General features: G+C 37.3%; 1 protein-coding gene across 2 annotated transcripts in view; it reads left to right on the top strand.

Annotated features, from left to right (window-relative positions):
* Nucleotides 1–18,976, top strand: part of TRIO (trio Rho guanine nucleotide exchange factor) — a 244,848-nt gene that overhangs the window by 154,270 nt on the left and 71,602 nt on the right. For both annotated transcript variants that reach the window (XM_056483314.1, XM_056483315.1), the window contains exons 25-33: nucleotides 562–671; nucleotides 1,722–1,791; nucleotides 2,238–2,327; nucleotides 4,166–4,258; nucleotides 6,405–6,516; nucleotides 8,507–8,697; nucleotides 11,562–11,663; nucleotides 13,804–13,946; nucleotides 14,549–14,648. In XM_056483314.1, coding sequence (XP_056339289.1) covers nucleotides 562–671; nucleotides 1,722–1,791; nucleotides 2,238–2,327; nucleotides 4,166–4,258; nucleotides 6,405–6,516; nucleotides 8,507–8,697; nucleotides 11,562–11,663; nucleotides 13,804–13,946; nucleotides 14,549–14,648 — 1,011 coding nt within the window. The remainder of the gene's footprint in view (nucleotides 1–561; nucleotides 672–1,721; nucleotides 1,792–2,237; nucleotides 2,328–4,165; nucleotides 4,259–6,404; nucleotides 6,517–8,506; nucleotides 8,698–11,561; nucleotides 11,664–13,803; nucleotides 13,947–14,548; nucleotides 14,649–18,976) is intronic.

The raw sequence follows: 18,976 nt of genomic DNA on the forward strand, positions 1-18,976 counted from the left end.
AGTTTCAGTATTTGTTCCTTTCCCAATTCATAAACATGTGGAGGTTTTTGTTTTAGAGAGGAGGGAAAAAGGAGGGGTTTACTTTATTTGCTTTGCTAGCAATAGGGGAGAGCTTGTGCTAATTCTCTTATTATCTGTATCACATGTTCTGCTACTAGCTGACTTTTTGAATAGAAATTCAGTGAGATTCCATGGAAAAGTGCCCAGTAATTGTTATGCTGAAGCAACTAATGTTCAGTGGTAGCTGATGCACAAAGCATGAACTTTCAGACTGCAGACATGACCTTGATAAGGAATATCCTGAAGCATTAGAGGTTGTCAAGAGCACTATGCATTTTAAATGATGAAGTCTCAGGGACTATGTTAAATTGTCAGTTTTAGAACTTGTATTTCACTGTCAAAATCACAAGGTATATTTGACAAAACAGGCACTGTCACAATTGAAGATGATGCTGCTGTGTGATCTTTGCCTAGTTTCTCTCCAGGAATGCATACTTACAGATACCTGTATCTGTTGGGAGTTTATCATCACTTTTCACACATCTTTTTTTTTCTGGGCAGACATATCTATGGGAAATGACAAGTGGAGTCGAGGAGATCCCACCTGGTATTGTAAACAAAGAACACATTATCTTCGGAAACATGCAGGAAATTTATGAGTTCCACAATAAGTGAGTGACTTATCTTCCATTTCCATACTACTGCTAAATCCAAATGATGATCTGAGGGATTTCCTAATGAAAATATGAATAATGAATGCTTTCCCATGAAAAAAAATCGAAATATTTTCCTCTTACATTGCTAAATTACTTCAGCTGTTGCTTTTTGCAGAGAGGTAGGTACACCATTAGGAATTGTATTTTTAAGTCTCAGGCATCTTTCAGCATTTAAGAAATTTTTTGGATACATCAAAATATTTTTATAGGTTGATCAGTTGTTCTAAAGAGACGAAAACCACTGAACTCAATGAGATACGAACATTAGGCCTCTGTCATTCTTTCAGAGCCCTCATTCTTGATATCCAAATGCAGCTGTTAGTGGGAAAGAGTAGGGCTCCCAGCTCTGTTTTGGCTCTTCATAGCTGCTGTGAAGGTACCCCAGCATCATTACATTTACTTGAGTACAGAGCATAAAAGAGACTTGTCCACTCCATTTCTTCTGAATGAAGTGGTTCCCAGGGGGATCTGTGTACAGAAGTCTTGCTCTGAATCTTCCTTCTTTGTTATCTCCTGGTTGTGTACACATTTGAGTTACGACTCTTTGAAGTAATAAAATATACCCTAGCATATTCCTGACTCTGATTTTACAGTTCTTTGAATGCTTTGTGTTAACTTGAGAACTTGAGTATCCAAAAAGCAAGGTTTGGGTTTGTTTTTTTTTAAAAAGATGAAGGCTTTTCTTGAAACTGAAAACAGTAGGAAACCTTCTTGATAGAGAACAACAGCAATTACTAAATTTTCTTGTATTCCTATATATTAACTGCATGTCCGTTATTTCAATTTCTGGTCTTGTCATCAGAATTTTTATTGAATTATATTTCATGTTAGTACTTTTATTACACATTTTTATCTATTCCAGTTACCTTTATTTTTTTAACTCATTCATTTGGTATTACAAAAAAGTTTCTAATGGCCTTTTTTCACAGACAATAGATCCAAACCAGTTGCTGTAATGAACATGTTTCATATGCCTTTTACTATTTGTTTCTTTTCTACTCACAGTATATTTCTCAAGGAGTTGGAAAAATATGAACAGTTACCAGAAGATGTTGGACATTGCTTCGTTACTTGGGTAATGAAGTCACACTTAGATTTAGAAGGGGGATAGGAGGCATGATGAGATGAATTCTTGCTCTCAGATCCCATTTTGATTTGTAAAAGTACCTCTTCCTTCAAGTTTGAGTAAAACATGTGTGCCTTTAGCTGAGAAAAAATAATTAGGGCACTCCTGTCAGATGCCAGTCCTTAGCTGCTCTTGAATTGTATGCAAGTTACCTAAACTTGTGTGCAGATTTGGTTTGTCTTAGCTTTGAATAACCTATTTTTATATACATAGCTGTTGTTTTCAGTCTTACTTGCCTGATATATCTTTGTCTGCTGCCAGTTTGAGTGAAAATATAATTCTGTACAGCTCAGTTTCTTGGTGGGGAGGATAAGCTCTCTGATAAAGGTGTAAAAACCTTGAGATAGGAATGATGCTCTCTGATAACATTTGTAAATTTGCGTTTTGCTCTGCAGGCAGACAAATTCCAGATGTATGTAACCTACTGTAAAAATAAGCCAGATTCCACTCAGCTGATATTAGAACATGCAGGAGCATACTTTGATGTAAGTACATTGTGTCCAACTTAAAAGCATGCCTTGGCTGTTTGACTCATGTATTTGCAGTTCTGCTGAGTGCCTAATTTGTTAAGAAAATGCAAGTTTCCTGTTAATAATGCTGCAATTTACTAAGCTGTCAGCTTAAGGAACTCAATCCTGTATCTCACGTGGTTAACTTCCATTGCTCAGTTGGTGTTACAGTGCTGTCAAATCAGATGTGAAAAGTCTCTGTTGAATATCAGAGCGGTTCAGAACTGGAAGCAGTTTCTGGCAACAACAACCAGGACATGAATCTTCAGCTCACACAAGCACATCATGCAAATCTTAGCATTTTGATGTGCTTAGTTTGCATTGTATGGAATAGAGATAGAAATCTTGGTTAAATTTTTGGAGCACTTTTAAACTGTAATTGCATGTAGTGGTAATTCAGTTCACTTCTGTTATTCAGAAGGGCTGAACCTTCTTATTTAGTCACATGGTTCCACGGTCTATACATGTAATACTCTGCATAAAAAAGTGATAAAACTGTGGATGTGTTAGAGGGTTTAGGGAGGAATGTAGGTTGGACATGTATTAACAGATGATCCAATTAGAGTGCTCTCTTTTTCCATTTTTTCCTCCAGCTGAGCCACTAGCTGTGTAATGACACCACAATTTTTTTAGAATTGTTTATACAAGTAGAGGGAAGTAGAGGAAATCCCTGAAGCCCTAGGGGTTAATCTCAAAAGTCTAATCACTGAGGAAATGGGGCTTCTAAATATTGTAAGGCAAAGCCTGTCTATGGAGCCTCCGTTTTCAGTGTTTGAAGAAGAGCAGGTAAGTTAGAGAAAATCAGGTAGATATGACCAAAAAAATTTCGAGAAAAATTTAGTAAATACCACTTTAAAAAATAACACAGGGCTCTGATAAAACTATTGGAACTAAATTCTTGCCACCCCCTGCTTTGATCCATCTGTTTTGCCACTATATCCAGAGCTCTCCATCCCCTAATCCACCTGAAGTATATTAGAAGTGTGAAGACTTAATTCTGTGCGCAGAGAACTCTTGGTCCATGTGAAAATATGATGTCTATTCATGTGTATGCCACTTTGGGAATTTCTGATACTGTAACCATGGTTAGATGGCACATGGTTGTGGGGCCTAACTTGCTGTTTGAAATTGCTTGGTTGAAATAGATCAATGCTATGATAAATGGCAGACCCTATCAGTGGAGTTCAGCCCCAGTCAGTACCTGAAATCTGTAATCATCCAATTTTTCTATCAAATAGTTCTGTTTTCCACCTTTAGCTTTGTGGAGGTCATTCTTTTTTCTGTTTGTAAGTGGCTGTTTTCTATTCAAGTGCTTGGTGACCTCTCTGCTTCAGTCAGAAACTGCTACTCGGTGCTCCCTCTGGTGGGGGATGAGGCTGTCTGTGCCTCTTGGCACTGAAATAGCAGGGGATGCTGAGGAACCTCCAGCCTTCCTGGTACTCCTGCCTCTTGCCAGGAATGTGAGGGTTTTTCCTCTCTCGCAAGTAGGAAAAGAAGTACAGACCTTAATTTTTTTATAAGAAAGGTGCTGCCACACTTTCTGTGTCCCAAATTGTGCTTAGGTTTGTTGAAGTGTTTCACAGGTACTCTCCAAGGTTATAATCTTCTGTTTGTACCAAGTGAGCAGGCAGATGCACAGCATAATGATTCATTGTGCCTGTAATATCTGGTTATCCTGTTTTGGTTTTTTTAAAAATTTTTTTTCTTGCTAAAATAGAATTTGCAGTTAGTGTATATTATTTCACATCCCTCAAAGCAGTTTATATCTGAGTGTTGCTGCTCACAGTCCTCAAATATTTGCTTTTTCCACATAGGAAATACAACAACGACATGGACTGGCCAACTCAATCTCCTCTTACCTTATCAAACCTGTCCAAAGGATAACAAAATACCAGCTTCTTTTAAAGGTCAGTATTAATTCAGGGTTCTTCATCTGATTCTGCTGCTCATAAGAAGGCAAAGCTCTTGCTGAGATCAGGAGGGGTTTTCTACTCTGCTCTCTGAGATGCCAGCATCCTGGGCAGCTGCAAATACTGCTGCAAAATTTCAGCTGAAAATGAAAGAAGGCATAAACAAGCAACTTTTTGTCCAGATTTCTGTAAACCAAAAAAAAAAAGATATCTGTCTGCTGATTTTTACTTAGAAAATATAATTTGCATTTGCAGGGTAAAAAAGTAATTCATGGGTATGTGGCTATAAAACCATTTTTGTAATGATTTCTACACTGCATTTTGGCAAGCCATGCTGATGGTATTAAATACTGTTAGATAGATAATAATATATTTATTTATATATAAAACTGTAATATAAATAACTGTAATAATATGTGTGTGTATCAGAAAATACACATAGTGACTGTACCTGCAGAGCTGTTGTTATTTGTGATGTTGCCTGAAAGTGTCAGGTAAATGGTAGCTGTTAAAATAAGCTCAACTTTTGGAGCCCTGTAGTTAGAGCTTTCACTCAGTGGGCAGATGTCTTCTCAAGTGAGCAGCAGTGTTCTTGGGCTATGCTGGGTCTCTCTTGGGTGGCAACGCTTGTTGTGTTGTAGCAGCCTACAAATGCACTCCAGCTGATCTGTGTCTCCCCTTTTTACTTGAGAACAGCCATGTGTGATTGCTTTTGAAATTTCTGAAAAACATTAGAGGTTATTTCAGGTCACATTGGGTGGAAACAAATCTGTCATTTTTGACTGAAGCTTATTGTCTATTTTCCACTTGCAAGGAGTGGCAACTTAGTCAAGTTATAATTACAGAAATACTGTGGGCTGTGCTGTTTCAGAGATTTTGAGGTATTAAGTCCAACAGTTATTATTATTTTTATATTAATATGCTTTAGCCAGCTACTTTATGGAAGAAGTGGAAGAGCCAGATGTCTTTGCTGCATAGTAAAATGGATTTGTCTGGTGGTTGCTGGATTTCTGGATTACCTATCCTTTTTTTCTTTTTTTTTTCTATTTTTCCCTGTAATAGGAGAGAGATGTATAGCATGGTAGGATCAAGAGCCTAAAACTTGAATGATAGGTGAAACTTTTTGCAGTTCTGGAAGTTTTGCTTGTTTTTCCACATGGTATTGAAGCTGTTCTTGTTCTGTGGCTCTGAGAGATATTTAGTTATTGTCACTGTTCTGTGGAGTTGTCATGCAAAATTTAGGTGTGATCATGTAGTGTTTTGCTGTGATGGTGGTATTAGCAGTTGAATAAAGATAATGTAATGATCATAATAGTAGAAGTCTCATGGCTTTCCCTTTAAAAAGGGGAAAAGGAATTTAACCTGAGGGAATGAATTAAATGGGCCTTTTGAATAACAGAAGGAATACAATATGCCCTTTTGGCTATGTAACCTGCATTTTATCTTGATACTGTTCAAATGCTTAAAAGCTGTGAGGAAATTTGAATATCAGTTCAGGTGCTGTTATGTTAAGTCTGTGGGATGTTGAATGGGCAGAGAACTATATGCCCTAAATTCTAATACAACACTTCAGCATGATCTAACTTCTATCCATTAGTTAATGCTCAATTGTATTGAAAAGTTTTGTCTGTAGGTTGCTTTGAATTGTGTGAATGCAGAATAGAATACTTAGAATAAAACAGTGTAAATTCTCTTTATCAGCAGTTGTACAGAGCAGGTGTTTGGTGCAGTGGAGCAATGACTGGCATGGAAGGTGGGAGGGGTCCTTTTGTGCTGCCCTGCTTTTCCCCATCTTCATGACTTGGCAGCTGCATTGTTCTGGGCTTGATGTAGCACATCTGATAACTGTGTCTGTGCTTATCAAAAAAAGTTTTGTTCTTAACCTAACTTTTAAAGATGTCTTATTAAGCAAATAAACCTGTTTAAATTAGAAGTCGTTAACTGATAGATTGGGCTTCTCCTTGAAGAACTGATCATGATAGAAACAAAGTGTACTGTCATGTCATTGGCAGAGTAAGAAGTTCAAAAAGATTTTTTTGTGTCAAAAACGGTTTTTGGGTTGTTAGAACTACTCTTCAGTTGTCTGTCATATTAGTGTAAAAGTAAGTGATAGAGAATAGTTTTTTCTGGTTGTCTTTTGCAGGAGCTGCTCACGTGCTGTGAAGAAGGTAAAGGTGAGATTAAGGATGGCCTGGAGGTGATGCTTAGTGTGCCAAAGCGAGCCAATGATGCCATGCACCTCAGCATGCTGGAAGGTAGGATTCAAGCTGCCTTTCCAATTCACTCTGTGCTGCAGATTAACTTCGTTTTATGAACACGTTCTTTTCTTTGGGTTTGTATTTTTCATACCATTTTGGCAGGGCTATATAAGATGCATATTTATTCAGGAAAATTAATTGATACAGACAGCTGGTACAGTTTTATTAATTTTTTAAGTGTTCTTTCACCTTGGTCTGTAGTTGTGCCACTGCAGATTTGAAAAACATTTAGGCTAATGAAGTAGTCCACTATTCACCCAAAATGCAGTAGGTCAGATATATTGGCTTTGGCTGCATTCTCTAACCAGTATCCTTAGCTTCTTTGTATGAGGCATGTAAGTGTATTATTGATGATTTTGCTGATTTATGTATCAAATAATTGTCTCCAAGATGTTTGTCTTTTTCACATCTGTTTGCTGCCTGTTCCATAACAGACTTCTGGTTGACATGAAATCTATCTTCTGGCAGTAGAATGTCAGCATAAGCCAATTTAGCCCAAGCTTAAGCCAGCATAATCATGTTCATGGCAGACAGTGAAGGTTGGATGTAATGCATCTATGTGCTTAGAACAACTTCCTGCCAAAATCTGTTTTGCAATTGGCACGTTATCATGTTATAGTGGTGCAATCATACATTTAGTAATAAAAGTGTTTTTCTTGGGCATTTAAATTTTTTGAGAAAAAAAGCAGGGCCCTCTTATCCTACAGTTGCAGAATAAATACTTTTAAGGGCTTTAGTCAATATGCCTTTCCTTCCCCTCTGCCTTCTGGTAGTAGCATGCAGCTTATTGTGGAATTTCCAGTATTGTGCTAGTTATTGTAAAACTTGCCTTGGTTTGACATGTGGTCCTTGGTGGTATGAATGCTCCAAATCACCTCTATTCCTTGATTTTAAACAGTAAGGATGTTGGTCAGTTTACAGAATCAATTCCAAGTGCTTGTTCAGGAGGTGGTCTTTGTATAAAGGCTGACCAGCTTTGGTAATAATCTTCTAACACTGGGAATGTGACTCTGGAGAATATCCTGATCTTTTACATAAGTTGGTTTTTACAACAAATCATGTGTGCACTGTTGAGTCATCCCATGTTGGACAAATATAGTGAGTGAGCACATTTCCTCTTTATGTCTCTGGAGGATTTTGAATGAACATCCTGTTGGAACTTGCCTCTGATCCTCTCCATACTGTTGCCCGATCAGAACATGAGAACTAGCAAGCAGTATCTATTTAAAATACATTTTCATACCACTCAAGAGGAGTATGGTAGACAATTGTTGTTATCCTCCAACTCTAAAGCTGTGTATTAAACTGGGAGAACATTGTACCATTAAAATGGAAGTAAAACTGTTCATGTTCTCAATCTTCATCTTTTTTTCATTATGTCTCAGTACTAGTGATCCAGCTGGTAATTACTTTACTGTGGACCAATTCTGGCATGACCAATGCAGGCTGATTGTATGCCAACAGCTCCAAGCTGCCATGTTTTTCCATCCCCAGTTGGAACACATTTCTGTGCTCATTGCCCACAGGGTAGAGAAGGTGTGTCTCCAGAAAAGGTGGCATTTTGGAACTTGCAACTCTCAGAAGAACCTGATGTGCTCTGTCTCTTTGCAAGTTGCTTACTTTCTACAGTGGCAGAAAGCTCCTAAGAGAAATCATTTTCATCACAAGAGAGGTTACCAGAATCTGACAAAGACAGATTTGTCATTTGTTGGTAAAATACTGCCACAAGAGTTGATTAAGTCCTTAGAAGTTGGATGTCTAAATTTAGAAGAACATTTGAGCTGCAGTTACATTTAGTATATTCCAGTGTTAAAATCAAGCCTTGTTTATAGTATTGTTTTTTTGGAATTTTGTTTTTTGGAAGTTCTATCAGGGAAAAAAAATAATATAGTTTAACAGAAGCTGTGCTTGTTACTTGTTATTTGTGTGCTTGTTATTTGTATTACCAACTCTTCATGGTGAATCTTTCCTTTCACTCCATTTTTAGGCTTTGATGAAAATATAGAATCTCAGGGAGAGCTCATCCTTCAAGAATCCTTCCAAGTGTGGGACCCAAAAACTCTGATTCGAAAGGGAAGAGAGAGGCACCTTTTCCTTTTTGAGATGTCCTTGGTTTTCAGTAAAGAAGTAAAGGACTCAAGTGGAAGGAGCAAGTACATTTACAAGAGCAAACTGTTTGTAAGTATGGGAGAACAACTGATCATATTTACAAAACTGTCTAGATTAGGCTTCAGCTGAGCTCAGGTGATTTAAGTGTGCCTGAAACGCCTGAACAACTATTACAGAGCACTGAAAGAACAGCCTTGGAATGTATAGACTGAATCTTGCAACTTTGATGCTTTGTATTTCTTTTGAGGTAAAAGGATGGGCTCAGAGCAGTTACTGAAGGGTACATGTCAGTCTTGGTGTGTCAGGTCAAATGAAAATCAATACTGGGCTGGACTAGCTTTGTCTTGATTGTGTGTTGATTGCAGATTCTTGAACACTTATTTGTATAAAGCAGAAGGATGGCAGGAGATGATGAGCTGCCTTCATACTTCTTGTTTACTGTTGCTGTTAAGGATTCATTTTAGTGGATATTCTACACTTACTGATTGGGGAAGGCAAGAACTTTGTTTTGGAAAAGCTCATTCCAGAATGTTTTCTGAGACCAGTAGTCTTACAATAAAGTTCTGCAGATAGAATTCTGGTACTTATGGTCTGCTGAAAGGATGTAAAGGTGGAAATGTTTCTCTGCCCATCTGAAAAAAAAACCCCAAACCTCCACTCTTGCTTTTCTTATCTCTAGCATGTATGCTTTACAAAATGTGACTCTGGAATTTACATCTTTACCTTCCTATCTTGTTGGATGACTTGGGTGACAGCAGTATTCACACTCCATAAGTTTAGGTAGCCAAGTGGCAAGACAGTCTTCCATGGCTTGCTCTGCATCTGTCAAAGGCAAGATTAGCTTTTATACTAAATAGTTCAGAGCAAGTACTTGAAATTACTTCCCTTCTCAGAATTGCACTCTAGAAAACATTATTCTTGTATTGATCCTATTGGGATATATAACTAAGTCTAGATGGCATAAATACTGAGTCTTTTCTCCATGCTTGTTTCTTTTCCTTCATTCATTCCCTCTTCCCACTTTTGTGTCCAAACTAGTAAAGCAGGTTGGTGAAAAAAACCACATTTTTTTTTCCATATATTTTTTGCATATTCTGTCACTTGATTTCCAACACTTCCTTTCCTTCCTGATAGTAAATAGCCAGCAGGTAAGACAGCTGCAGCTGTTTTTTGATCACACCTTTCTTTGGTGCTCTTAAGAACCCAAAATAAAAGTGTATTGGAGAATATTAATAGCTGCCAAGGGATTATGTGGGAGAGGTGACAGAACTGAAAAATCAATCCTGTAAAAATGTCAGTCCCTCCATCAAGAATTTAGCAATAGCCTTAGGTCTTAGAGAAGCTGATGGAAATCTTGAAGACTCTCATTGTACCTAATTTTTAAAATACAGGATTCCTTTTGTTATAATATTCTGTCTGGCAAGATATCCTGTAGTGCAGCTTATTATAGCAGCTCTTGTAGTTTGATCTCTAGAAAAGGCACATGTTGAAAGCATGCATGTTGATTTGAGCTAAAGATCTTTTTTGTATGCCATCCTGTGACTTCTGGAAGGTATATTTACAAACATGAGATCCTTGTCTTTGCTTTGGGCATGGTGACCATCAGGGTTTCCCCAGCACAGAATACTCAGTGGCATGATACATATGCAATTGGCAGAATGTGTTAATGAAGTCCTTTGGCAAGAGTTTAAGTGTACCAGAGCAAATACCTAAGGAGGGCTGTGGGAAAAAAGGCAAGCAGGTGTTATTTTGGCAGAACACTCTCCCAAGTCACAAGTAATTGGCTGTTTAGGGGCTTCCTCACCTCAGTGTGGTTTCCATGCATCCAGTAACCCAGAATGATTTCTGTTCTGTGAGGCTGTCCTGGAGAGCCACAAGCAGACTTTTAGCATTGCCAGTGTCCTTTGCAGAGAGCCATGTTGCTCAGCTGCCTGTTGGGCAAAGACATCTGTGTGTGGAAGGGTAGATGTGGGGATGGGATTATTTTAGAAGGAAAAAAAAAACCAAAAAAGCTTTTACCCACCAAAACAAACAAAAAACCCCAACAAGCTGGCATGCAAGTGAGACAAGAAAAAAAGTACCTTTACTTAGGTATTGGGTATCCAGCATCTGGTGTGTTGAAGTGTGTATGTACTAATGATGATGTGTATGAGGGGAAAAATACAGCTTTAATCATGTGAGAATGCTTAGCAGCTGTTGGGGAGTGAGGGTTCTTTTAGCTTGAGCTCTATTTCTTAGTTTTTAAATTTTTTGGAGCAAAGCCTGTATGAATTGTTTAAAGTGGAAGCCAATTCACATGAGTGAGCTGTTGCTCCAGTTAGAAAGTGGAAACATTTTGGATGATAATTAGCTATTAAGGTCTGACATTAGAACATTCCCAAAGACTGATTGTTCATGTAGTTGTCTCACAAAATTCTCCAGAACTGCATTTCTGAATTATTTCATCTGTTTCAGAGGGAAGGAAACACACTAGGAAAGGCTTATTTTACCAGACTTTTAGGAGATATCAAGAGATTTCTTAAGCATATCTTATCTGAGAGAAAGCATAAAAATTAGTAAATAGTGAGTGTTCTCCAATGGAAATGAACAGGGAGAGAAGCCAAAACTTACTTTTTGCCAAGCATCTTCTTTAGAGTTATAAGGCTTTTACTGTCAGGTCCAAAAACTAAAATAAGCAATTCGGTATTCAGATTGTAAGTGTTACTGTTTATTGTCACTTTATAGTAAAGACTGTTAAGCTTGCAGTTCTTCCTTTTTTGAAGAGACCTCACCACTGCCTCCAGAATAAAGGATTCTCTCTAGCATATGAGTTAGCCTTAAGCTTCTGAAAATCTCTTTAAATAGCAGTGCTCAATTTTGTAGATTATTAGCATGCCTTTGTGGCCTCTGAGAAGAAATGCTGTGTGGGCCTAACAAATTTTTCTTAATTCCAGACTTCTGAACTGGGTGTCACAGAACATGTAGAAGGAGATCCCTGCAAGTTTGCTCTGTGGGTTGGAAGGACACCAACTTCAGACAACAAAATTGTTCTCAAGGTAACTTTAGCAGATGTGCTTTTAGTCTATAGCAAGTCTTGTAGTTGTTGTTGATATTTGTTGGGAAAGCAAGGAGTGCTTTCCTGCTCTGAGAGGGACAGCTGCTCACAGATAATTTTCTTGGTGTTTGCAGAGGTGGTGGGTACATATATCTAACCAATATGGCCTGACAGCAGAGGGGAATCGTTGTAGCCTACTGAAGGATTAGACAAATCTGCCTTCACAAATCATAGTAGGGAGAAATTTGATCCCATGGACTTCCATAAGCTTGAAGACTTCAGCAATTGGCTTGACAGGGAGCTGGTGCCACAAAGAAATGATGGAATCAGTGTTACCTTTCACACTCAAGTCATTGCTGCTTGGAGATGCTCTTTTTCATGACCCATATTTTTATGCAGAAAACAAACACTGCAAAAGATCTTTATGTCTTTCTGTGGGCTACAAGTTTTTCTGAAGCTACTTGCCTTTGGATGGGAGTGTATGCAATGCCTATAAATTTTGTGTCTGGGCAGGTTGCAGGTGCCAGTAGTGCTCTTTGCCTACCTAGAAGAATGGCTAAATGTTTTCTGTGATTATGGTTCATAATCTGGGACTCCTTCTCAACTGAAGAACCTGTTTTGTAGTACCATAAGCACTTAATGGGTAATTTGGCATATTTTGAGGAGCTCTGTTGAGCTGAAACAAAGTTCATCTTCCCATTTTTAGGTTAATGCACCACTATTAAACTTGTTTGTGATTTCACATATATTCATAGTGAGTACTCAGTAATGTTACTTAAAATGCCTCTTCAATTTACATGTCAATACTCAAAATTTTTCCTTGTGAATTGCAGGATAACAAAAGTTTGCATTAGCTTTCTGGCAGCACTCAAAGAATGCAAGGAAATTAAATGTAACATTAATACACACTAGATTTTTTTTTCAGTTTTTATGTTCTCATAATTTCACAGACAATACTTTGCAGGCTGAGATGATTCTCTCAGGTCAGAGCAGAATAAGAGGTTTTAATTATGGGCTTTCTACATAAGATCACTTCAAGGTGTTTTCTGTTCTGTGCTTTACTTAGTGCATGGGATATTTAGAAAACTTCTGTGATACATCCAGCTCTTCAATGGTTTTGTGGACTTCGGTTGGTTGGTTGGTTTTGAAGGCTGGAAACAAGCACTTCCTTATCTCATTAATGTTAGAAGTAAATTCCATTAAAAATTAAATAAAAGAATTTTTAAAAGGTCATGTTTAGCTTCTTTTCCTAAATGTTTTTGTTTGTAAAAGAAAACAAAATCCTTTTTGCTACCTGTCTGTCTGTTCCTACAATTTTCTTTATCCCTTTAGAATTCCTGCTTATTATATATTTATAATATATTAAATATTTATAATATATTTGAAGCCAGTTATTTCAGGAGACAGCAATTAAGAGAAGTAGTATATAATTAGGAAATTCTATATAATAATTTCTTTAGATCTGCAATGATATTTATATTTAGTAGCATTTCAGGTGCAGGGTTAAATTGGTCTAAGCAATCAGATTACAAGTCGGGCAGGTGGTTATCAAGTAATTCCTGGAGTATTTAAAAAAAAAATGTTGCAGGCAGTAATTAAAATGGAATCCCTAAATTAGCTTTCTGCTTCGAGATATGTATCAAAAAGTAGGAAGAGTAATACATGAAATGTATTGACAAAATGTTTGTGTTGCAGTAAAAGTTAACATTTTTGCTGGTAATAGTGGATTATTATTAATTCAAGTTAGAATTGATCTAAAATGTAGGTTGAGTTTAAAATACCAGTATTCAAGGTGATATTACTGGAATTCTCCAAGTAAGTCAAACTACCCTGCCTCACATGAGATGCATAGTCTCAAGAGAGACTGTGCCTCAATGAGATGCATTAGTCATCAAGTTACAAAAGTAAACTCTGAATTTTTAAATTACCAATATTAATAATGTTGAGAGGTGTAAAGTAGTGTTGGTGATTCAAAATTAAGGCAGTCAGCTAGAATTTCCTTTTCTCTGTTCAGTTTTTCAGAAGTTTTCACAAAGTCATTCTTATGCATTCCTCTTTGTGTTTATTAGCTGACTGTGTGTGTGGATCTATTCAGCCATAATGGTCCATTGTGGGGCTTTTGTTTCTTTTGCATATCAAAGGCATCCAGTATAGAGAATAAACAGGACTGGATCAAACACATCCGGGAAGTGATACAAGAAAGGACTATTCATCTGAAAGGAGCATTGAAAGAGCCCATCCACATTCCCAAAACTGCACCAACAACAAAACAGAAAGGAAGAAGGTAAGTAGTATTTCAAATAATCAGAGATCTCTGAGTACACAACAGTGCTCTTTCCTCTGTAGTGTTGAATTTTGAATGAATTTCAGTGAATTGGACAAAAGAAAGAGTCATTTTGTTCAGCTTTATCTTATCATTAATTTACAGTTTCCTGCAGTTCTGAATTTGTTGAGATTTCTGCTCTGAACAGTCCCTGACTTGTGTAAATGAGCCATTACAGAAGGGATTTGGAACTGCAGGACAGGATAGCTGTACATTTTAGGTTTTTGCAATTCTGCATGTGGTACTCAGGTCCTTAGTTTTCCTTTTATGAAGCTTGAAATGTGTGACCAAGTGTCCTCCTTGCTAGCTTTGGCTAAGTGACTGTGCAAGTTTGTTGCCATATTTCTGGCTTACTGGTTGTTGCCTTAATTGTATGTGTTGCATACCTTGCAAATTAATCTCTTCTCTTACAGCAGAGAGCAGAGTATTAAGTACTGAGTATTTGATTCTTGCATCAATTCACTTGGTGTCTGTTGCCACACTTAGGAGTGTCTCACTTCTTTAACTAGCATGTTACAAACACAGCACTACTCTTGTAATGAGTAGTTTTTTCATCTTTGCAGAGATGGCGAGGACCTGGACAGTCAGGGAGATGGCAGCAGCCAGCCTGACACCATTTCCATTGCCTCACGAACCTCCCAGAACACACTAGACAGTGATAAGGTAAGTTTCCTGAGCACTGCTCTGAGCTGAGAGCAGATGATGCATCCCTTAGTGTGAATGAGCACCCAAGATTAGTCCTTAGTACCTTCAGAGAAGAGATGTGGAAATACTCAGTCTCTTTAAAATAGCTGTTTGCAATAGAGAAAATACCTTGATACCATGGGAGAGCAGGAGTAAATGTTTAAATCTAGTAGGTTTTGAAGAGATTGTTTGTGCCAATTTGAAACCATTTTGCTCCCCTCTGTTCTGCAGTTTGCTCAGAGATTTGACCCATTTTAAAATGAAAGTTTTATTTTCCATAAAATTCTATAGTGATGCATAGAATTTTTCTTGATGCTAATCTCAGCTTTCCTGAAAACACACCATCTGCTTTTCATGTTGGCTTGAGGCTGGTGATTGCTACAGAGTTACTGTTGTAAAGGAAAAGTACTCTCCAGTGTTTATGGGTTAGAGAGTAGGTGTTCACTTTCTGCATGAAAGCTGATGGAATCGTCCAGAAGTAAGCCACAAAACTGTCATTTCATACTAGTGCTGGTGTTTCCTCCATCTCTGCCTATAGATTCTGGCTGGGTTATACCATAAGGACACACACAGCCAGAGTTTTCCCTGGGTGGAAGAAAGATAAGTGTCACAAGAATAAATTTTTTTCTGAAATGTGTGTGTTACTTGGAATTGAAGCAAGATTTTTGGCAAGTGAGAAGTGTTAGGACCCTGGAGGGAGGTATAAATGGATAATGAAACTTTATCAAACACAAGAATGAATTAAAACACTGAAGATGCCCAGAAAATTACTTTAAAGTTTCGTTAGGGATTTTTGGTCTATTACCTCCTTGCGTAAAATTTTTCCGATTTAAACTATGCAGATAAATAACCAGTATTCTTCAGGATAGCTAAGTGAATAGATTCTCAGAATATTATTTAGACCATTCCCATCATCACCTGAACTCAGTGAGTTTCCTCTGTTTTCACATGTTGCTCAAACTGTAGTTTGATTTTTCCATGTAGAGAAGCAGACAGGAGGGAAATATTAGGTGCTTAGGTTGCTCTTGTATTTGTCAGAAACAGCCTGTGTTTTGACTTTGTGCATTTGTACTGAGGTTGGTCTGTAGTTTTGGTAGTGGCTTCTTCTAAAGATACCTGTGAGAAAAACAGCTGATTCGAGGAAGAAGAACTCTTTTGATGACTTCTGTTCTGCTGTCTTTTTCTTAGCATTCCTAACTATTTAGAGATTTGAAAACATTGAGTTTTGTATGCTAGCAAACAGTTCTTAAGAGAAGAGTTAGATATCCTCAGATGCAAGACATGCTCTCTGTGATTTCCTTGGTTGCTGGCTGAGATATCAGGCTGTGTGCATGCAGGTTGGAGGTGATGCAGTCCATCCCTGCTGTGCAGAACCATCTCCCTTCTGCACTTGTTTGTGATGCACTGCTCTCTAGGATGACTAGCACAGTTGTCTCCTGATGCTCTTCACAGTAATATTCCATGCATCATGTGAGAAAGGTGGCCAAGTAGAATGCCTTCAGGATTGTTTTCCAGTCTGACATGTGGAGAAGTCTTGCCAACAACCTGTTCAACAGGAGTTATAAGTTAAAAGAAGGAGAAATGGAAAGAAGGAGAAATGGAGAACACTTTTCAGTATTCTTCCTAACAAATTTTAAGTGTTTTTAGTGACTGTAGTGTCATTTTTAAAGTATTTTTGAGATCTTGCATTTGTATATAAAAATTTTGTTAGACTTTTCTTTGCCAAGAAAAAAAAGCTGATGACTGGAAGTTACTTGTGCCGTGTGTTGCATGTCCAAGGAAGGAATTTAGTATTGTGCACTTCTAAAAAGTGTGTGAATTAGCAGTGTAGCATTGTTTAATGTTTTTATTGTATGCTTTGGTTTGCTAAATACATTGAGAAAATCTTTAATCTGTTTAAAAATACAAAATAAAAATTATTAAGGAACAGTAACAGGAAGATGGCCAGTGAAATCTGCAGGGTGTCTTAACATCATTGCCGAGACTGAAGTAATCTCTCACTTTGGTTGAAAACCCACTAGCTACAGTCAACTTGGGGTCTAAAATCTTAGCTTAGAAGCTTGAAGTGTGGGTGAATGTCTTACAGAAATGGAGTAAAACAGTTGTGCAGATTTAAAAGTGCTGTTGATGTGGTTTGCTAGAGGAAGCAGTGGAACTCCTTGGTCAAATTTGGAGCATATGTCTAACTGAGATTGGATTCCAAATCAAGAAACATTAAAAATATCAAGCAATTAAAAACAGTAATAATTAAGTAGTAGAAGTGTTTAGTGTTGTATTATTTACTAAGCTCTTGCTGAACATTTTTCTGTTCACATGTATCCATTATTGAGGTTATGAAAAGACAAAAAATATCAAACATGTCATATTAATCAACAGCCAAGTAAAACAATTCTTTTACTTCCTCCAATTATATGTTCAGACAGTTCATTCTTTCAAAATAAATGTTTTGGTTAGAAGTGCTAAACTGTTATACAAAGAGTATATCAAGAATGAAATCCTTTATCCAAATGTCAGTATTCTTTCTCACCTCCTCAGAGATGCACTTTGAAAGAGATGAAAATCCTTAACCTTGATATTAAGTGGTTGAATATTGTCCAGATGAACTTCTTTCCTTGCATCCTGTTTTCTGACATAATTGGAATTGCCATAACAACAGAAAATAACTTCATGATTAGCTCTTTTCTTCTCCACCCTTGCTTTTTAGGCTAGAATTTTCACTTTTGATTGTTGATTCCACTGTTGCAACGCTGCTTTTCAGTAATGACTGGGATGATGCAATAGACCATATGTTTATAAAGCTGACATTGACATCCTTCCCAGCTTCATGTCATCTGAAAACAGTGTTGGAAGGCAGAATTAGAATACAGAATCTAATCTTGGCAATGGGAAAAATTAACTGGTAAAATACTGTGGAATTTAATAGGAACACATTTGAGCTTATATGAATAGGTGGCAATAGTTAAATACTAATGAAAACTGAGAATCTTGAACAGTTTTTGAGAGGATGGTTGAGAAGCTACAGAGGCTCACAAATTGTTCATTATTTAGCTGTGTGATGCATCTGGGAGAGCAAGGAAAGCTGCAATATATTGGCTTGTAGAAATGGGACATTGAAGACACGAAGTCCTCATTCTTTACTCAGAACTCGTAAAGATTATATTAGATAATGTGGCAAATTTTGAGTACAGAATTTTGGAAAATCAGTGGCCCATTGGAAGGAAAACTAAACCTAACTTACAGGGCATGGTAAAGAATTGAGGCTAACAAGTGTAAAGGGAAAAAAAAGGCAGGAGGAAGAACTTCAGACCTTCAAGTGGGGGAAAAGTCTGTTACTAAACAGACTTTTATCTATATTTTAAGTGGATGGGATGAAATCAAAGGACTTATTTTTAAAAAAGATTGCAATAATACTTTTTATGGGTATGAAAATGTGAAACACAAGAGCAGAGTAAATGTGAAGGCTGGGCAATCTCCATAACTGGAGTTCTTTGAGAACAGTTTGAGTAAATGTTAAGGATTCACACAGATGTAGTTGATTATGCTCTAGAGAAAGGAAATGGAGTAGACTAGGTAGTTTAGGATCCCTTTCTGGCCTTTTTTATTATCATGGGGTGTATTTTTGTATTGCAAGACATGCTAGATACATACATCAATAGCACTGACCCATCCTGAAGCATTGGAAGGTATAATGGAATCCAGAGTGAAATAAAGAATTTTTGAGAGATTTCTAGTCCATCAAAGCATCTCAGTTTTCTGTATGAGTGTTCTATTGTACCCTTCTCAGAAAATATTTTGCCCTTCACCTTTTACAGCATTCCTTCCATTCACATTCTGTAGATGTGTAAGCCAGCATTGTAGGTGGCTAATGGATAAAAGAGATTCTTGGACCATTCATTTAGCCTTTCATCAGCCTCATCTGATTTTTAACCTTGTCTTTTGAACTTGATCCATTGCATAGGATATTAAATAGGGAGGCTGAAGGAAACAATGTAAGTCTGATGGGTTTTTTTCGTGCTTCTCTTCAGTGATCTGGTAGAAACATGAAATAATCCAAACTAGTATTTTGGATCTAAGAACATGAGAGGCTTTTAGAAGAAGAGCTGTCATAGATTGCTATCCTAAATAGTGGGAATCATGCTAGCTGCTGTGGGTGGTCAGTAGAGCAGTATTTTATTTTTAAGAAATTGTCTTTTGTGCCCAGCTGGTAACACTCTGTATTGCTCTCTATGTGAAGTTGTATTGCATTTTCATGCTTCTTTAAGCTTGTGTGTAGTTCTTTGAAAAACAGAAAATGGACTGAAGCAGCA

Source organism: Oenanthe melanoleuca, chromosome 2 (genome assembly GCF_029582105.1).
Source record: "Oenanthe melanoleuca isolate GR-GAL-2019-014 chromosome 2, OMel1.0, whole genome shotgun sequence".
NCBI classification, from domain to species: Eukaryota; Metazoa; Chordata; class Aves; order Passeriformes; family Muscicapidae; genus Oenanthe; species Oenanthe melanoleuca.